Raw genomic sequence first — 18,935 nt, 5'->3', positions numbered from 1 at the left:
TTACAGGGAATCTTAATACAGTAGTTATATAAAACTAAAAGTTGCCAGGGGAAATTTCAAGAATCTGGACATTTGATATGAAAATTTTATATGTGGCCCCTTGATATTTACTCTTTATTCTGTTTATTTATCTTTTATATCATCAGGCATGATTATTGCCACAAGACATCCTTATTACAAAGACAAAAGATATAGCTACTGGTTGTAACCATTAAGTGTAATGAACGACGAATGAAAGTCAATAAACATGCAAGTCATGATGGTGTAGAAATTTCAGGTCACATAGCTATGACAAGATTTCGAGTAAGGTAGATAATTATTGTGGCTGTCAAAAAAATATGAAAGAGTACCGGTAACTCCAAAGCTCTAAACAGGACTTATAAGTAACTACTAATGCTGCAAGAAGATGGACTTTTGGAAAAATCACAAATTAGCTATATTTCTTCTTCTTCTTTTTCGAATGCTAGATCTGGAACAGTCATCAGCAACAAAGGATCACCACTCATTTCTCTGTTTGGATGCTCTACAAAAACTATACAAATTTGGTCTTTTCCCGATATCCATTTGTCTTAGTTTTAGAAAAAGTTTTACTGCACTTGCAACACAATAAGTACACATTTGTTCGAGGTCAGAGATATATGAAGACTGAAAAAAAAAGCAAACAAATAAAATGCTATCCATAAGATTCAGAAGTCAAATGACGTCTTGATATGCAAGTAAAACCATTTGACTGACTTCACCTCATAGTGTGCGCACCCTTAAAGCAAGCAGAAAGAGGTGGGAAAACTTACAAAGAGCCGTTGAGAGCCAGGCTCTCGTTGGACCGATACAGATCCGACATGGACTGGCTGAGGAGAGAGAGCTTGGGGGCCGCCTCTCCACCCTGGTGGAGGCTGATGGTGGAGGCAGACTAGCCCACAGACAAACAAGCACATTTGTTAGTACGGTATTGGATCAAGAATGGTAGATGAAATCAATAGATGAAACATTTCACACAAACTTGTTAGTATGGTATAGGCTACAGAGTGATAGAGGGCATCAGCTGATCGAACATCTCTTATGTTTCATATCACTATGTTACTGGTGTGAACCCCCATCCCCTTTAACCCCCCCAACCCCCCCCCCCAAAAAAAACACCCCAACCTATTTTAAAAAAAAATAAACATAAAAATAAACCAATTAATTTAAAAAGAAAACTAATATTTGCTCTTGCTCCTTCCATTATTTGGGGGAAAAAAAATTACATAGACACAGTGGCATCAATTTGGTGATGGGATAAAGCAAGACCCATGGACAGAAACAACAGAGGAAGAGTCAAGAAGGACCTACCAGTAGCACCTTCTAACCCATCTGTCTGCTTTTTCCATCACAGGTAATCAACATGCTTTTTCTTAATCTACAAAAGATGCACGTAGCGTCTGTAGACTATAAAACAATTCATAAAACCAGCCCTACAGTAAAGTCAGTTAATCATTCTGGTTCTACAAATTGAATAAAGAGAAACGAAACACCAGGCAGACGTAGCAACATATCATATCAATCACTCCGTTTATAAAGGAGGTTCCTATACTAGTGTACATGCAATGAATATGTGAGGCAGCATGGTGGAATCAGGCTCTCATCAAAATAATTAAATTGAAGAAACCTGTTTTTTTCCGCAGGTTTGTGAATATTTTTCAAATTTTTGTTTTTTGGCTCAACACCTTTCATTCCCATTAAAGAACTCATTTCTGTGTGGATTTTTCAGAAAAACGTTGATTAAAGGCACAAAAAAAAAGGAAATTTTCAGTTGCCACGGACTCTTAAGCTAAGGAAATAACCAATCTTTGACGGCCATTTTCTCACTAATTTTTCATCTGAAAACAGGTGACCCTGACCTCCTTCATTCGCCAATATCTTGACTTGTATTTGAGATAAATGGACATTTTTTTTATCCAAAAAAAGACAAGTGAACAAGCTTTAAGATGATACCAATAACTCTACATGCCCAAAAATTGACGAGAGCCTGATTCCACCACGCTGCCTCACATACATCAAAAAGCAATAAAAAACTTCAAAGAGAGAGATGATTTACAGCTACTGTTTACTACGCTATAAATATATGAAGCAGAATAATATATCCACAGCCAAAAAGTCATTTCTATGAAGTAACTATGCTATGACATATGATTGGGCAACTACACAACTATATTATTCCCCCCTCCACCTCTTGATGTGGACTGAGATATCTGAACCTTGTAAAGACCTGAAGAGGTGAACTCCATGCTTTAAAAATCTTTTAGGAAAGAAAACGTTTTACCCTAGCAAATTTACAAGACTATCATCATCATCATCATCAAGTGCCAGACCAAAAATAGACATCGGCGATTATGGTTCGCAGCTCTTTTCTCTGCTTGGATGCTCTAAAAACCATATCTACGGTTATCTACGGTCCAGGTCTTTTCTTTTACTCATCTGTTCAGGGTTTCCACAGTACTGGCTTTAAGCATGACACACAACACAGAGACTATAAGTAGACAGACTCTGGGATGGACCCTGAAGAGGGAAGGAGAGCAGAGATGGACATGTTCCGATTGCAGTGACCCCAACACAGTGGACAAGTAAGGACAAGTAAGGACACAGCACAGAAAGGCTACAAAACAAGCCAATAGTGTGTACTTTAACTCCAACGCACCACAGAGGGGACACAGCATTGTGTTTCTCTATGACACAGAGGTGACACAGCATTGTGTTTCTCTATGACACAGAGGTGACACAGCATTGTGTTTCTCTATGACACAGAGGGGACACAGCATTGTGTTTCTCTATGACACAGAGGGGACACAGCATTGTGTGTCTCTATCACACAGAGGTGACACAGCATTGTGTTTCTCTATGACACAGAGGGGACACAGCATTGTGTGTCTCTATGACACAGAGGTGACACAGCATTGTGTTTCTCTATGACACAGAGGGGACACAGCATTGTGTTTCTCTATGACACAGAGGGGACACAGCATTGTGTTTCTCTATGACACAGAGGTGACACAGCATTGTGTTTCTCTATGACACAGAGGTGACACAGCATTGTGTTTCTCTATGACACAGAGGGGACACAGCATTGTGTGTCTCTATGACACAGAGGTGACACAGCATTGTGTGTCTCTATGACACAGAGGTGACAGCATTGTGTGTCTCTATGACACAGAGGTGACACAGCATTGTGTGTCTCTATGACACAGAGGGGACACAGCATTGTGTGTCTCTATGACACAGAGGTGACTGAGGTGCCCTGAATTAAAAACCAAAACTATATCATGGTGGAAATCTTGAGGTCAGCACCCACCCACACCAGCGGTCAGCACCCACCCACACCAGCGGTCAGCCACTGTCCAGCACTAACCTTCCTCACGTTGGTCTGCATTTTCTTCAACTCCTTCACCTGCTCGGGGTGGTTGAACCGGAACATGTTGGTCTTGCCCAGAGTGATCAACATGCCTGAGCCGGACAGGACAGGGGAACATAGCACATGACGCAGGGGCGACAGCAACACATGAAACAGGTGGAAATTTCTCTAGTCTAAGAAATAATAACATAACAGTATATCATGTGTGTGACTAGCTAGTTAACTAGGTTGGTTGGTAGGTATACACAGATACATACAAGTATATATTATATATTCAATTCTTATACACAATCACATGAATCCCTGACACCCCCGCCCATTTCTCAAAGTATCATTATTACAAAGACAAAAGATGCAGCACCTATTACAACCATTAAGTTCCATAAACATAGGGCACAAATGGGAAGGCAATAAACATGCAAGTCATGCTCCTGTAGGGATTCCATGCCAGACACAGCTATAACAAGACTCCCAGTGGGGTAGATATTCGCGGCTGCCACAAGAAAATCATGAGTAAACTCCCATATTTTTTTTTTTACTCACCCTGAAAAGCAGGGTCACACAGAGTTACATGAATTGATTCTTGCGACAGAAATGTAATGCTTTCAGAGGTTGCCCGTAAACACACAGACAGGCCACAACACAGTTTTCTGTCTACAAACAACAGAGACGTGTCTACTACAACAGAGACATGTCTACTACAACAGAGACATGTCTACTACAACAGAGACATGTCTACTACAACAGAGACATGTCTACTACAACAGAGACGGGCATTTTCTTCCCCGACTGGCCTCACCAGCCAGACGGGATCATCAAGGACAGACAACGGAGACCAGCACAGCACAAAAACTATTCTCTGCTGTGACAAACAACACCACCTACTACAACAGGAAAATAGACTCACACGCTGCCCGGTGGTCAGTTCTGTCCACATCTAGCACTCACACTCCCCTCACTGTGTGAAGTGACATAGTTAAAAAATCTCAACATGTTAAAGTCACTTTCTACCCTTAAAGTGCTACAAAAACACCCTGAGCAGGTCTCTGAAAGACTTCAACATTAAACCCTTGACATGGGAGAGTCTAGTTCCTGGAAGACCCAGTAGGAGAGCAACAATCACAGAGGGCAGCAAATCATTAAGGCTTCACAAATTAGAAATGCTGAAGCCAAGAGAAATCCCGCAAGCTGAGCACATCCAAAAGTGGAAATGAAGCTTTTAAATGCTCAGAATGTTGCAAACCTTTTGCTGACAAAACACTGGTGTCACTGGACATAGAAGAAACCACAAAACATCTTAATCCTTATCCTTCTATTTTGCTTTAGAAATATACTCTTCTGCAGATGCACTGGTCATCATCAGACTTTGACAGATGATCTATTATTATTATTATTACTATTATCATCATCGTTATTTTACCTTTATGGGGTAAGCTAACTGGAAACACTGGAAACAGCTTCAACATAAAAGTCAGTTTTTATAAGTTAAAATCTTACTTTTCATACGCTGGTCAATTCAAATGTTTCACTTTCATCTTGTTTCTCTCTTTATCTCTTGAAACAATGACATCCTCACTTAGTCTCACCTTGTGTAAGTTTGGTGGGCTCGCCTATGGCGTGTCCGTTGACGGCACAGAGAGCGCCCTCTATGGGGTGAAGGAAGACGCTGCCGTCCTGGTGTTCAATCACGCAGTGTTCTGTGGTGACCTCCGGCCCCGCGATAACTGCAAGAACAGATGAGTGAGCAACAGGAAAAGTGAGAGATGACACGTTTGTACAATGCTGATTGAAAAAAATGTTTCACGCCCATAACAAGACAACTTTGATCACTTGGGAGGCTGGCTGCTTTGGCTCTATCACAATTACTTTCTTCTTCTTTGTCTACCAGTTCATATTTTCAACACATTACTCAATATCAATATCAGCAACTTCTCTACAAGTATCATCTTTCATCTTCTTAGTCTATATTCTTAACAATAACATAACCTCAAGGTCACAGTTTATTATTGTAAATAACGACACAGACCAGGCCACAAGTTCTCAATAAAGAGACGATATAAAAGAATGGAGAGAAGGCAGAAGGTTGGAGGAGTGAACAACAGTGGTGAGGTACAGAATGAAACAACAGAGGTGAGGTACAGAAGGAAACAACAGTGGTGAGGTACAGATTGGTTTAAGGAGTCATGGCACATCTACCCCAACCCTGGGACAACACCTGACAACAACAACAACAACCACAACAAAAACAACCATAAAACAACAACAACAATCACCACAACAAAAACAACCATACAACAACAACAACAACAACAAAAGACCTGGCACATTAGCTCCAGAAAAACCCAGCCACTGAGCCACTGAGCACAAACCGTGGCAACAGTTTGGAGAGGACTGTGGAGGGTTGTGTTGCCTTACTCGCCAACCAAAGAAGATGGTGGCCCTGGGGCTACACAGCAGCAATGACGCAGTCAGCTTCCACACACATACACACAACAACACACACAAAACAACAACAACAGCAACAACAATAACAACAACAACAACAACAGCAACAACAACAACAACAACACACACAAAACAACAACAACAGCAACAACAGCAACAACAGCAACAACAACAACAACTTCTGGCTATCTGACTCACTGATGTCCTGTTGTTCTTCAGATTCCTCAGAGCCAATCTTTGTGATGCCCTCCTATAGCCAGGAAGAAAATGAGGAAATAAGGAACATGAGTTTACACCCCCAACAAAGTAAACAAACATCCATAGCACCGCTGTCATTAGAAAAATGAGTGACTCCGCTTGACTCATTATTACACAGTGAGAGATTTTTAAAAAATGAAGTTACTTATTTTTCTAAATTAAAACCAACATACTCTGATGTTTTCGGAAAGTCTAGTCTAACTACAAAGTAAATTTTGTGGTAATAGATGTTTGATATTATAATGTTAGATATGGTCCAGTGATTTGGCTACCCGACTCCGAACTGAGAGGGTGTGGTGGTCAGTGGGCTCAGAGTCTGACATTGTGTCCTTGGGAAAGAAACTTGACCTGAATTATTATTCCCCCCCCCGGTGATGATGATGATGATGGTGATGATGATGATGATGTTGTTGGCGATGGTGACGGTAATGGTAATTGTGATGGTGAGCATGAGGATGTTGAGTCGGTAATGATGATGATGATGGTGATGATGATGATGATGTTGTTGGCGATGGTGACGGTAATGGTAATTGTGATGGAGAGCATGAGGATGATTATTTATGTTGGCGATGATCCCTCATTCCCAACTCCTCGCATAGAGTGACCAAAAATTTGGAAATAATTCGTCATCTTCATCCCTAGCATTTAATAAAAGTAGGCCGAAAAAGCACATGGGGGCCGCGACCTGAATTTTCTCATTTGGCTCAGTCCTATTGAAGATGGAAGTTAAGGTTGAAAGTCCCACCTCTTAAATAACCTTACAATGTTGCAAGGGGTCATCATCATTGTCTTTCTCACCCTGGGTCAGGATATAGGCCACGAACAAAATATCTCCACCTTTCCCTATCCTGGGCTAGTCGCTTGATTTCACTCCACGTCTTCCTACTTTTCTGTACATCCATTTCCGTGACTCTTCTCCAGGTTCCACGAGGCCTTCTCCTTGATCTTTTACCCTGTGGGTTCCAATCTAACACTTTTCTTGTAATGCAGCTGTTTGACTTCCTGAGAGTGTGTCCAGTTGCAAGGGGTGGCAAACGTAAACAATTTCAAATTTTTTCCAAACTTTTCCCGACCCACGCAAGGGTAGTCTGATTTTAAAATATGTAATCAAATGACGAGACAAAGTGAGAAGCCAGCTGACCTTGAGGTGATACAACTTGATGCCCGTGCTGAGAACGTCATCATCAATGCCGATGAGATGTGGCAACGTTGAGTCCAGGATGACCCCGAGACCTTCCTGGCGCAGTGCCAGGTTTTTGTCCTGCAGCAGGTTGGCCGACTCTTTCCACTTCTCGGCCCACTCCTCCGTCAAAACTTTGATCTGGATAAAAAGGCAGAGAGAGAAACAAATGCGCATAGTGGTGAATTGGTCTTTGTTTTTCCATTCGTATATCTTTACATCTGGAGGCTGGCTTCAACAAACCGTTTTCTGTCGCATGTACAACTTCTAGTTCTGAAAAAACACAAGGGTAGGCTAAACCTCTTATCATTAACTTTTTCTGCGTACCAAGAGATGAACATTTTTTCTCACAACTGGAGAAAAGCAGAGAGGACAAACAGAAACTGAGACCTGACAGAGACGAAATGTAATGAACAAGGCAACATTCAGTGGAAGTCTTTGTTCTAATTTAGTAGTAAATACTTAATACTATCCCCTACCCCCTCCCCTACAGATACAATTTATATAATTTTTAAACCAGTGCGCCTCAACACTCTGACCTGCCTGTCATGACCAATCCCTGCAGGATGGGAGACATATCTCCACCCAAAAATGTTAATCAATAACAATACACATTGCTAAAATCATCTAAAACACACTGATGTCTGCAACTTACCCTAGCTTCCTTTTCGTGAAGTTTCTCTTGGTCTCTTGGTGAAATGTCCTGCAAATTAAAAAAGGACAGACATAAACATACAGATGAGAACAATGGAAAACATTGTGGAGCTGAAGTGTCCACAGAGCATCTCTCTATCAATGGAAAACATTTTAATATCTTGAAAAGTAAAGAACACAAAGTAATGTACAAACCATCAAAATAGTCGAGATTCATTTGACTGCCGGCATATTTGATTACTCGTCAAAAAGAACAAATCCCTACAATTTTCCTTCAACCCATGAATGAGCAACTTACCGGAGCGCCATCTAGAAGTGACTTGAGACGAGCGATCTCCTCTCGCAGCTCCCTGATCAGTCTCACGTTCGGATCCTGAATAGAGGGAACACATGACCAGGTCAACATTTGCTCAAGGTAACACATGCATGTGATATATGTGACAAAAATTGGCAATTGTATGGAATAAACACTCTTTTTAATACCAGAAATTTATCTAAGAGGCTGGAACTTCCAATTTAACATTACCTCACAAAGGGCCAAACTAAGCAAACAGCCTTGAAACTTTAAAACAACGTAAGTTCAAGATTGTCCTGTTGGAGATCCAAACAAGGGCCATTCATAGCATAGCCCAGCATGATACCAATTGAATTAACAGCTCATCAACAATTAACATGTGAGTCAATTTCCCACAAGGCAGCTTGTGATTTAGTAAAAAGATGAGCACAATCTGGGAGGGAGCCCACCTCCTATTCCCCCCTCCCCCTTCTAAAGGAGACATGTATTTTTAACCAACCAGAAGGCATGGGATGGTAGAGAGGGGGTAGGGTGGGGGGAAGAGCCCTGTGTGTGTGCGGGTGGAGAGTGTGTGTGCATGAAAGTGTGTGTGTGTGTGTGTGTGCGTGTGTGTGTGTGTGTTTGTGTGTGTGTGTGTGTGTGTGTGTGTGTGTGCGTGTGTGTGTGTGTGAGTGTGTGTGTTTGTGTGGGTGGGTAAGTGGTTGAGTACACGTGTGTGTGTGAAGACCTCCACTGACCTCGTTGACCGTGGGTCTGTTGATGATGTTCTTGGCTCTGTTGGCGTAGCGCAGTGTGCTCAGAGTCTCTCCATAGTTGACATCAGCCGGGGAGATAGCTGTGTGGATGAGAATCAAATAATGCATGAGTCAATCATGATGAGCAACAGGGATCTGACAAGACCAAATAAAGAGAAGATTTTGCGACCCCTACTTGACATCAGTTTAGTAGAAGTGCAGCTTGCACATTTTTCTCCCACACTCCTTTAAGAGGAAAAACATTAGTTCTGAACTGCAATTAATAAAGATTGAGAAGATTAGAACATTGCGCATTATAAAAAAAACCCAACTTGAAACCTTTTTATTCTTTGTGGAATACTTGATATGGCCAAGACTCATCCAGACCCCGCCTCCAGCTGCCCTCGGGTAATTTGGAGTTTGAGTCTCCTGCTCTACACAGAGAGAAGAACCCCCCCCCCCCCCTCCAACACACATCCAAGCTGACTTACTGGCAATCATGATGGTCTTGGCATTTCCTCCGAGGCTATCCTTGAGCAGCCACGTAAGGACCGAGTCCCGATACGGGATGTATGCGTTACGGCCCTTGTTGCCGTTCTCCGACCGCTCCGCTACAACACAAGCAGAAGGTACACAAAAATAACTGCATGAGTGGGCGTTTCAAACTTTAAATAAAAAAACATCACAGCTACAATACTGTTACAATAATATCACTGCAACTTCAATAAGAACAAATGTCTTGTACCTCCTGAAATCTGAATTTATTCCAGCAAATTTCAGTGCCTAGCCAAACATTCCAACTAAGTTTTATATATTCATGAATTTCTTTTCTTTTTTTTTTTTAAAACCAAACTGTACCGATGACTCCACATGCAAATATATTTTGTACAAGCAATGTGGTAAAAATAATTATTCCAAGTATCAAACATGGATATCTTAAATAAATCAAAGAAAAAATAATGCAAGAGGTGAAACATTAGATGCAGAATGAAAAGTTCTGTTTGAGAGTATTCGCTGTCCAGATTACATCACTGTTTACAGGTAAATCAGGTCTGTCCTTGAGCTACACACAATAATAATCCTTACACATTTTACCTTTATCTTATTTTCATTCATATAAAAACACTGAACAGTATGTTATCTTTACAGTATTTTTATTCTGATAAAACTTACATTTTATGTCTTACCTTATTTTCATTCCTATAAAAGTGAAATTTTATTTCTATCCTATTTTCATTCTCCAATAAAAATGTATTGTACTTTTTAGTTCTAATTTTCAATCTTATTTTCACTGTACTCTCCATAACCGAGAGAAGCAATTCAGACTCACCGAGAAGCGAGATGACATTTCCCAGGCTGACCAGTGACTTGTTGATGCTGCCTCCTTCCTTGAGACGCTGACCGGTCGCTCCAGTGGCATCTGCTCGCTCACTGCACAGAGACACACAACACCAGGTACAGAATACATACAGAACACTCAGTGCTGACTACATCCCATGTATATAAAGAACATTATAGTTTGTGGTACTTTAGTGCGTACATAAATTGTGTACATTTCTTTAATGTTATAATACAGTCAATCCTGTTCTAAATGTCTTAGACATCCACTTCAGACAGCCACTCTAATACAATCTCTTTTCTCCTATACAATGGGGAGGTTGTCTTAGGTGATTACTTTGGTTAGGTGGTCGTATGGGTATGTTTGACTGTATTTGTAACGCTATCGCGGAGTCACTTTTCGCCCAATTCTGTTACCTTTAGTTAGCGTGACTCAGCAGCCTGTTGGAGCTCCCCGGCTCGGGGTCACGAGGTTAATGAGCCCTGAAGCTACTTTGTTTGCCGGTGTCGGTTAGAAAGTTCACATTTTTGACTATGTTTAAAACGATATAACTTCTTCCCCATCCCACACAGAAAACCATTTCACGGATGTACTAAAAGCTCAATGTCTTGAGATTTATTCTGCGTTAGAATGGTTAATTTCTGTGTCTTAGTTTTTGTTCTAGACAAGTGTTTGTAGAGTACCCAATTTGTCCGATTTTAGTTACAAACTTATGAATAAATGATTGTTAATTTTTAAAAGGCACGACAAATCTCTCCAAAATCTGTTTTAAACTGACTACGAATATCATGTCTTTTATCATGAGAAATCTTAAATCTGCGCGAGTAGTAATAGTCAAGTTATAAGAGAAAAAAAGATGCACATCTGCATATTTTCACTACAGACGATCAGCGTTAGCTCTTATTTTACTATTAAACAAGAGAAAGTTACTCTGCGTTTGTTCATGAATCATGCTGTGTCTGTGGCAGCCTGTATACAACTAAAAAGATATAAGCGATTAAAAACCCCCACAAAACCGTGGAAATACATGGGTAGAGATAAACTTCTTGTATGGAATAAAAAATAATGACAGCTAACACATTCATTCTTACTTTTTGTGTTGGAAATATGCGCGGACACAATTATGAATGTAAAGAAATCAGTCACATTGTCAGTTATTGCAAATGGTCATTATAGAAACGAAAAATAAAGCTGGAAAAGTCTAGAGCTGATTCAGTGTCCCTGGAAAGCTAGAAATTATTCTTACAACCCAATTATGAGAAGTCATCCCTATTATTCAGTCAACTTACAAAACCTATACTTAACGTGTTAAGAAAAGTAAGGAATTTCTGGAGTGTAACAAATACTGTTCGTGTATTACATTGAAGATGTATTTTGGCACTAAAATCGATTTGTACTTTTCAGAAAGGAACTTCATGGTAACTTTTATAAACTTTCGAGAAAATATGCAAATATTCACGATTATATTAGACACATAAAGTTGTATTTGGAGGAATTACTTCATAGCGAATTGTGTGCCCGATGGATAAAGTTGCAAAATTACAGCTTTCTATTATATGCGCAGATAGCATCTTTTCAGAGTATCTGCACCAATGCTATGTCGTTCATGTTCCAAAAGTTTGACAGATTTTGTCGAGGTCTTTTTTTACATTGATTTTTTCTCAGTCATGCTAGTAAAAAAAAAATTACAATTTAGAATTGCCGACTTCAGCGCGTCTAACGAAATAACCAGACAAGTTACAACGTCCGTTCTTTTTTGAGTCTCAAGAGCAGAAACGCATGCTTTGGGTGCACTAAATGAGAATTACCATAAATGCAGGGATACACCTAAAATTGTACGTTGAAAAGTAACCAAAAATCAAGTCGGCCCAGACAGAGCGGCAACAGGGAGCTGACCCCCGTGATCCCGACGTGATAAGGCGCCCGGCGGAGAACCCCCCGCGGCAACTAAAATTCCACCGCCAGTGCGCCGTGCTATACACATAGTCGGGACACTTTTATTGCCTCTGCAAACTACGTCAAAACCACAATAATGCCAGAAGTAACAGCTTAGCATACTACTGAGGTTTTCAACTTAATAAACTTTCCACAGTTTAATTCACACTGAAGTGTTTTCTGTAGATCTGGCTGGGTGACCGACCATAACATGTGACTCTGTTTTCTGATGACCACAATATATTGAACGACAGTACTCCCTGAACACAAATGTATCTCCCCCCCCCCCCAACTGCAGATTGAATGTCCAGCAGATGACCAGCTTAACCACTGACCTGCCTGCCAAGTCCACCAGGTTTATCTTGCTCTGTCTCTCACTGGGTAACCCGTCCATGAACCGTGCCTGTTGATAGATGTAGGTTGTTGAGGGGAGCGTGGATGGTGTGTGTGTGTGTGTGTGAGTGTGTGTGCATGTGTGTGTGTGTTTATATGTGTATATGCGTGAGAGATAGTGCGCAAGTGTATGTGTGTGTGTGCGTGTTTAAGTCTGCATGGTCAGATGAGAGTTAAGAAGTTAGGATCAGTATACCTGTATGTGAGGGGACATGTTTCAACATGCTATGAAGTGTATAGGTGGTGTGTGTGGAAGAGGGAGTTTGAGGAAAGAGGTTGGGGAGCTGGGAAGGTAGAGAGTGATGAAATAAAACATGCCAAAACAGATGAGAGACTACAATACAAACGTCTTGATAGAGAAAAACGCACTACTTCAAGGCTTGATGAAGGGAAAAACATGATTCTACTCTTTCAGCTCACTGAAGCTACGTCTGTGCTGAAATGAATTCAGATCTATTCATTTACAGCACGGACACACATTTTAATAACTTTCAGCAAAAATGAATATCTTTTCTGCCACAAGAAAAATGAGTAACTCTGCCCTGCTTTACTAAGAAGTAACAAAATTTGGAGTTATTATTTCTCACACTGTGAAGACACACCTATGGTATATATTCTATTTCATAACTCACTAAGCACAGAAACAAGCAGTATCTCCACAACGTGTAGACTTTTTGAGGACACCCCAGGGCTCACCTGTGTGAATGTTATTGTGAAGATGGCGTGCGACCGACTGCTGACGTCGTTCATGTTGGTGGACGCTGTCGTTCTGAGAGAGGAAACATGACAAACAAGTGACTAAACAGACCACACGACAGAGCAGAAACGCCCAATGCCTCAACAAAAGGAACTATCAAACGGAAATACTTTTTGAGGTCCACTAAAATAAAAAGTAAGACTGACAAACACATCGAAACTACAGAGGGAAAGAAAAAAGAAAAACCGATCAGCGGTGCCCTCCAACCATCAGCAGACTGAATCTCTACCATGAAATAGTATTACCGAAGCAGAGGTTCGTGGACTTCATATGAAGGGACAAAAAACAGGATAGCTAAATAGAAAGAAAGGTTTTCAAAATCCCAGAATTACTTATATTTTGTTCTCATACAAAATACTGTGAATTACATTACTACGCAATGACTTTCAGAAGTAAACAACAGTTCACCACTGACAAACAAAAAATTAACATAAAATTACAGAAAATATACTATATTAATTTTTCATTTAAAAATAAAAATAAACAGTGAGCTTTTATTTCATACACAAAATATTAACACAACACACAAGCACATCTATATCTACCCAAAGTCACTTTCTCTGTATCTCAGCCAGTCTGTCTCCCCCCCCCCCCCCACCCTCTCTCTCTGTGTGTTCTCTCTCTCTCTCTGCGCTCTCTCTCTCTCTCTGTGCGCACTCTCTCTCTCTCTATGCGCGCTCTCTCTCTCTCTCTCTCTCTCTCTCTGTGCGCGCTCTCTCTCTGTGCGCTCTCTCTCTCTGCGCTCTCTCTCTCTGTGCACTCTCTCTCTCTCTGTGCGCTCTCTCTCTCTCTCTGTGCGCTCTCTCTCTCTCTCCCTGTGCGCGCTCTCTCTCTCTCCCTGTGCGCTCTCTCTCTCTCTCTCCCTGTGCGCTCTCTCTCTCTCTCTCATAACACACCCTCACCTGTTCATGTTCCCTTTGACCATGAGCTCAGCCAGAGCATCATAATGCACCACAACGTGCTTGGACAGATCTGTGACGCAGAGAATGTAAATCACATGCTTGCATCAGAACAACACATCTGCTTATTAATAAAGACCATCTTATTCCAGTTTGATTAAAATTTGCTCAAGATTTTATTTCAATAAGGGTCGATTTTTTTTTTACCTTGTGAAGCCTACAAGCTGAGACAGACATCAATAAATCACACCTATACATCATTCGACTTTGGACCTAAATATGATATCATAGAGAGCATGTTCAAAAGTTCAAACACTTCCAGATACAGAAAACACATAACATCCAGAAATATGCTGCAAAGTACTGCAGCCAATCTTTATCAGAAAGCATGGCCATGTTCTAAAGATTTAGGAATAGTCTATCTTTCTCCTCATTTTCCAATTTGAAAAAAAAAAAAATGGCTTAAAAAATGTAAGCATGTCTTTATGTTGACAAAATGCAACTGTCCTGGGGAAAGACACAAAAAGGAAACACTAAAACACTTGCATGCATCTATTTCCACACTACAGTGCAAGAAATCCATTCACTTCTTTCTTTATTCTTAAGTTAATTCCCTGATTTTTTTCCATGCAAATTACGACGACCTCAACTGTCAGATATACACTTCTCTTTGGTCCAAATGTACCATCAGCTGAGACCTAGTGGTAACTACGTCTTAATTCCTTGCTCTGAGAAATAATGAATATCTACAGCAAGTTGTAAACTGGAAAAGTCAGAAATTGCAACCGTTTAAAAGCTACAGGACGGATTGGTTTGATATTTACAGATTGATGAAAAATGAAAAGTCATTTGAATGCTAAACTTAGCTATAGTAGCAATTTAGGCCAAAACAGACAATATAGACTGTGTAAAACAATCATTCTATGTGGACAACGAATCCTGAGCAAGCCAAAAAAGGAAACATCGCTCACCCTGCACGTAGGGTCCGTCCCGTGGGTGTTCTCTCACTCTCAGGTTGTGGCTGGGTTTGTTGGGGTTGGTGGACACAGAACTCAGCAGGTCGCGTACTTTCTCATTGTAGATTTCCAGGTAGCTGCAACAGTCCATAGGATATTTACAATAAGTCAAACCATCTGGAACATGTATTTGTTTATTGTATGTAGATCCAAATTTTCATCTTGTCACTGAAAAAGTTGGATCAAACAAAAATACTCATTTTTCGTGCAACAGCGATGATATCTTGATTAACTTTGAATCATATGTAGATCCAAATTTTCATTTGTCGCTGAAAAAGTTGGATCAAACAAAAATACTCATTTTTCGTGCAACAGTGATGATATCTTGATTAACTTTTGAATCATGTCTACACCAAGACAATACTGATATAGAGCACACTTTAGAATAAGAACGGGACAACAGAAATCTACGAAGACAACAGTCTGTAAATGTACTTGAATTTTCTTTTTCAGGAAAAAAAAAGAGGCAGGCTTTTGAAGCTTTTAAGCTCAGTCAGTTTCCTCAACACTGAGTTGGTCTGACAGAGACCATCTACATTTTTGTGGCAGAGGGGAGGCACTGGTGATTGACAGAGGACCCCCCTCCTCCACTCCAACCTCATCCCTTCCCTCTTTCTCCTCCCTTCCCCCCCCTCCTCCTCCCACCTCCCCAGTCACTGACTCACCTGACATGGACTTGGTAAGAGGCGCTGTTATCTGTCAGTCGGGAGAACAACGTCTGGTGGAGAAAAAAGACAAGTACATTGACCATGGATTAAACATTCTTAGACCATCCTTTGACCAAACCTTATTCAGCTCCCACACCGACTCAAATTTCTAAAAATCTCAGAATCATGTAAGTAATTCAAAACTTTAGATGGGCAGTTTTTCATAAACTTTATCAAGATATTAAATATCGTCTTCACAATTTCACTCTTTCCTCTGAGACGCTTCCTCGCTATTTCTCAACAGTAGTTTATAAAGCAGGTAGCCACTGCGGCTCATGTTACGGTAATTTGTTCCTATTAATATCTGTAACGTTACATTGGCGAATCTATCATAAGAATGTAACTGTGCTGAACCCCGAGCACAGAGAGAAAGTTTATCACAAACAGCACACAGTTTAGGCTGGATACTTACATTGCAATATCTTGGGATGAGGCCAGGATCTTCCTGAAAAAATAGAAAGCAGATTCAGTTTTAGTCTATGCAATGAAGTTTAGTTTGACAAAAGAGAAGATGATTGACAAAATAAGTGTAAGTGATGTAGTTCTTGGAAAGAGCAGGACAGACAGAAAGACATACACAATTATGGAAAAGTAAAGAAGCAGGACTTACCACTGGTGCCCCTCAACCACCGTCAATAAAAACCCAGCTCAGGTAAACCACATTTTAAAAAATTCAACATCTACAACTGTGAGATTTCAGAAAATTATCTGTGACTGCTTCCCAAAAAACAAGTGGGCGTCTTGGCTAATATGCAAGATAAACAACACAAGTATAGGAGGCATTGGTAGTCTAGTGGTTAGACTACCAGATTGGTAATGGTGATGCTGCGGGTCTAAGGGTTCAAGGCTCAGGCCCAACACTGTGTCCTTGGGAATAGTCACCATTCAAGAGTCTTCCAAACTTTGCCCAGGTGTGAACTAATACCCAGCCATACACAACAGTTGATATTGTTTCAGAATACTCTCAGGTCTGCTAAGGTAATAATATGGATTGTAAAGCACATAAAGCTTGCTGTTGAGCAGAAATTTGCACTATACCAATACTATTTATTAGTATTATTACAAATATTTGCACTGACCTAGTTATGAGCCACACTAGTTTGTCATGGCCAGGCTGTATAGTTCTGGACTTGTACAGTACAAGTATCATAACATAAACCAAATCTTTGATGAAAGGTCATGGGTAGGCCAATTTGTACTGTAAAACCTCAAAAATAATAATGCAAAGGTACACTTTTGAGTAAGGTCAACCCTAGCTCAATACACTATACAGGTACGCTCCAGGGTCAAGTCCATCTCCCAGGTTCCTGAACTGACCTTTGAACCCATCATGGTGTACGTCTTGCCAGACCCTGTCTGACCGTAGGCGAAGATGCAGACGTTGTAGCCGTCAAAGGCCGAGTTGACCACATCCTCGCCCAGGCTGGAAAACACCTGACAGACACAACAGCACGTGTAAGTATACACAATTATATATACACATAAATATGGTGTTTCAGAAACTTTGCGGTTAATTTACTGAAACTGCTAGCTATGGGCCATTGGGGGGGGTAATTTTATTACTTACCTGGCTTTAATATACAGTCACCCTGATTTCAATCTATTTTTGTCATCTGTGTCAATCATAACTTATTTTATTTCAAAGCCAATTTCATTTCCTTCGAGACCCCTGACCACAAAATTGTATTGGTCCTGCTAATATTAAATTGTCTTCCTGCTTATTTCCAAGTGGAGATGATAGCTATAACAAAGAAATGCTCATAATTATTCTACTCGATCTTGTGTAAAAGAAAATTTATCTTAAAGATTTTTTTAAAACGTAGCCACCATTAACCACTTGGTTAAACTCTTGGTCTCACAACAGTAAGGTCGTGGGTTGAAATTCTGTCATGAGCCTGACATGTCTTCTGGAAAGGCGTTTTACACGAATTTCCCTCACTTCATCCAGGTGGGAATGGGTACCTGGCTACAGGCAGAAATCTAAGATCCTGTCAGTTTGTTAGAGTTTGAGTGTGTGCAATGTGCAGCTTGCACTGTATGCTTCCTGGGAACCAAAAATATTTCTCAGTGTTTTAGGGTCTGCAGGGGTAATTTTAGTTGCAAATCGCATAGAACATTCTATGGAGTGTAAATATGAGCTATACATATATAAATGCAATTTCATTGTTACAAGTTATATTTATAAGTAAAAGAAGTAAAACTAAAAATCAATCAATGTCAACACCACGGGGACAAGAACCAAGGGCTACCTGCGTCTGTGTGGCGTAATGTCCATCTTTCTCGTTGACCGACCAGAAGGAGTGGTCAAAGGTGAACTCTCTGACCTTGAAGTGGTCACGCGCGGAATCTCCCTCACCTCCATGCTCACTCGACTGAAGGTCAGAGAATAAAACACATAGCTCATCTTCAGCTCGTTGCCAGATACTCGACAGACAGACAGACAGACAGACAGACAGACAGACAGACGGACGGACGGACGGACGGACAGACAGACAGGCAGACAAACAGACACACAGACAAGTAGACAGACAGGCAGACAGACAGGTAGACAGACAGACAGACAGACAGTTCTACACTGTACAACAAGTCTATATCAATGGCTTACACAACTGATGCACAATCTCCGCAGTAGGACCAACCAGTTGCGCCCTCCAACCACCCACTAATACAGAAAAAAAACTCTTGACAAAACACAAATGCATGCACATGTTATAAAAGAAACAACAAGTCACCTATAGAGCAGCACAAAACCTGTCTATACACAATGTATTGCATAGGAAGACAATCAGACGAAGAAAAGAAAAAGGAATGCTCTTTATTCATCCTACATTGGAAGAAATTGATTTTGTGCTTTCAACAGCTTCTGAACCAAAAAAGTATAATTTATATATTATTACATATTGTGATAGCAATATGAGAACGTGTGCACACACGAGCG

The 18,935-nt window shown here is 40.6% G+C and overlaps 1 protein-coding gene across 1 annotated transcript in view; it reads right to left on the bottom strand.

Moving 5' to 3' along the window:
* LOC101848195 (kinesin-like protein KIF16B) overlaps positions 1 to 18,369 on the bottom strand; it is a gene marked incomplete at its 5' end in the record, with an annotated part of 47,573 nt that extends 29,204 nt beyond the window's left edge. Inside the window, 18 exon segments of the mRNA XM_013081320.2 lie at positions 792 to 910; positions 3,383 to 3,477; positions 4,972 to 5,109; positions 6,029 to 6,080; positions 7,230 to 7,409; positions 7,924 to 7,971; positions 8,221 to 8,295; positions 8,955 to 9,052; positions 9,443 to 9,562; positions 10,282 to 10,382; positions 12,561 to 12,628; positions 13,315 to 13,387; positions 14,278 to 14,347; positions 15,246 to 15,367; positions 15,956 to 16,008; positions 16,410 to 16,442; positions 17,315 to 17,431; positions 18,247 to 18,369. Coding sequence (XP_012936774.1) covers positions 792 to 910; positions 3,383 to 3,477; positions 4,972 to 5,109; positions 6,029 to 6,080; positions 7,230 to 7,409; positions 7,924 to 7,971; positions 8,221 to 8,295; positions 8,955 to 9,052; positions 9,443 to 9,562; positions 10,282 to 10,382; positions 12,561 to 12,628; positions 13,315 to 13,387; positions 14,278 to 14,347; positions 15,246 to 15,367; positions 15,956 to 16,008; positions 16,410 to 16,442; positions 17,315 to 17,431; positions 18,247 to 18,369 — 1,685 coding nt within the window.
* Positions 18,370 to 18,935: the final 566 nt, after the last annotated feature.

This window comes from Aplysia californica, unplaced genomic scaffold (genome assembly GCF_000002075.1).
Source record: "Aplysia californica isolate F4 #8 unplaced genomic scaffold, AplCal3.0 scaffold00126, whole genome shotgun sequence".
NCBI classification, from domain to species: domain Eukaryota; kingdom Metazoa; phylum Mollusca; class Gastropoda; order Aplysiida; family Aplysiidae; genus Aplysia; species Aplysia californica.
Note: the sequence above shows the minus strand (reverse complement) of the source record. Positions and strands in the feature narration are given on the sequence as shown.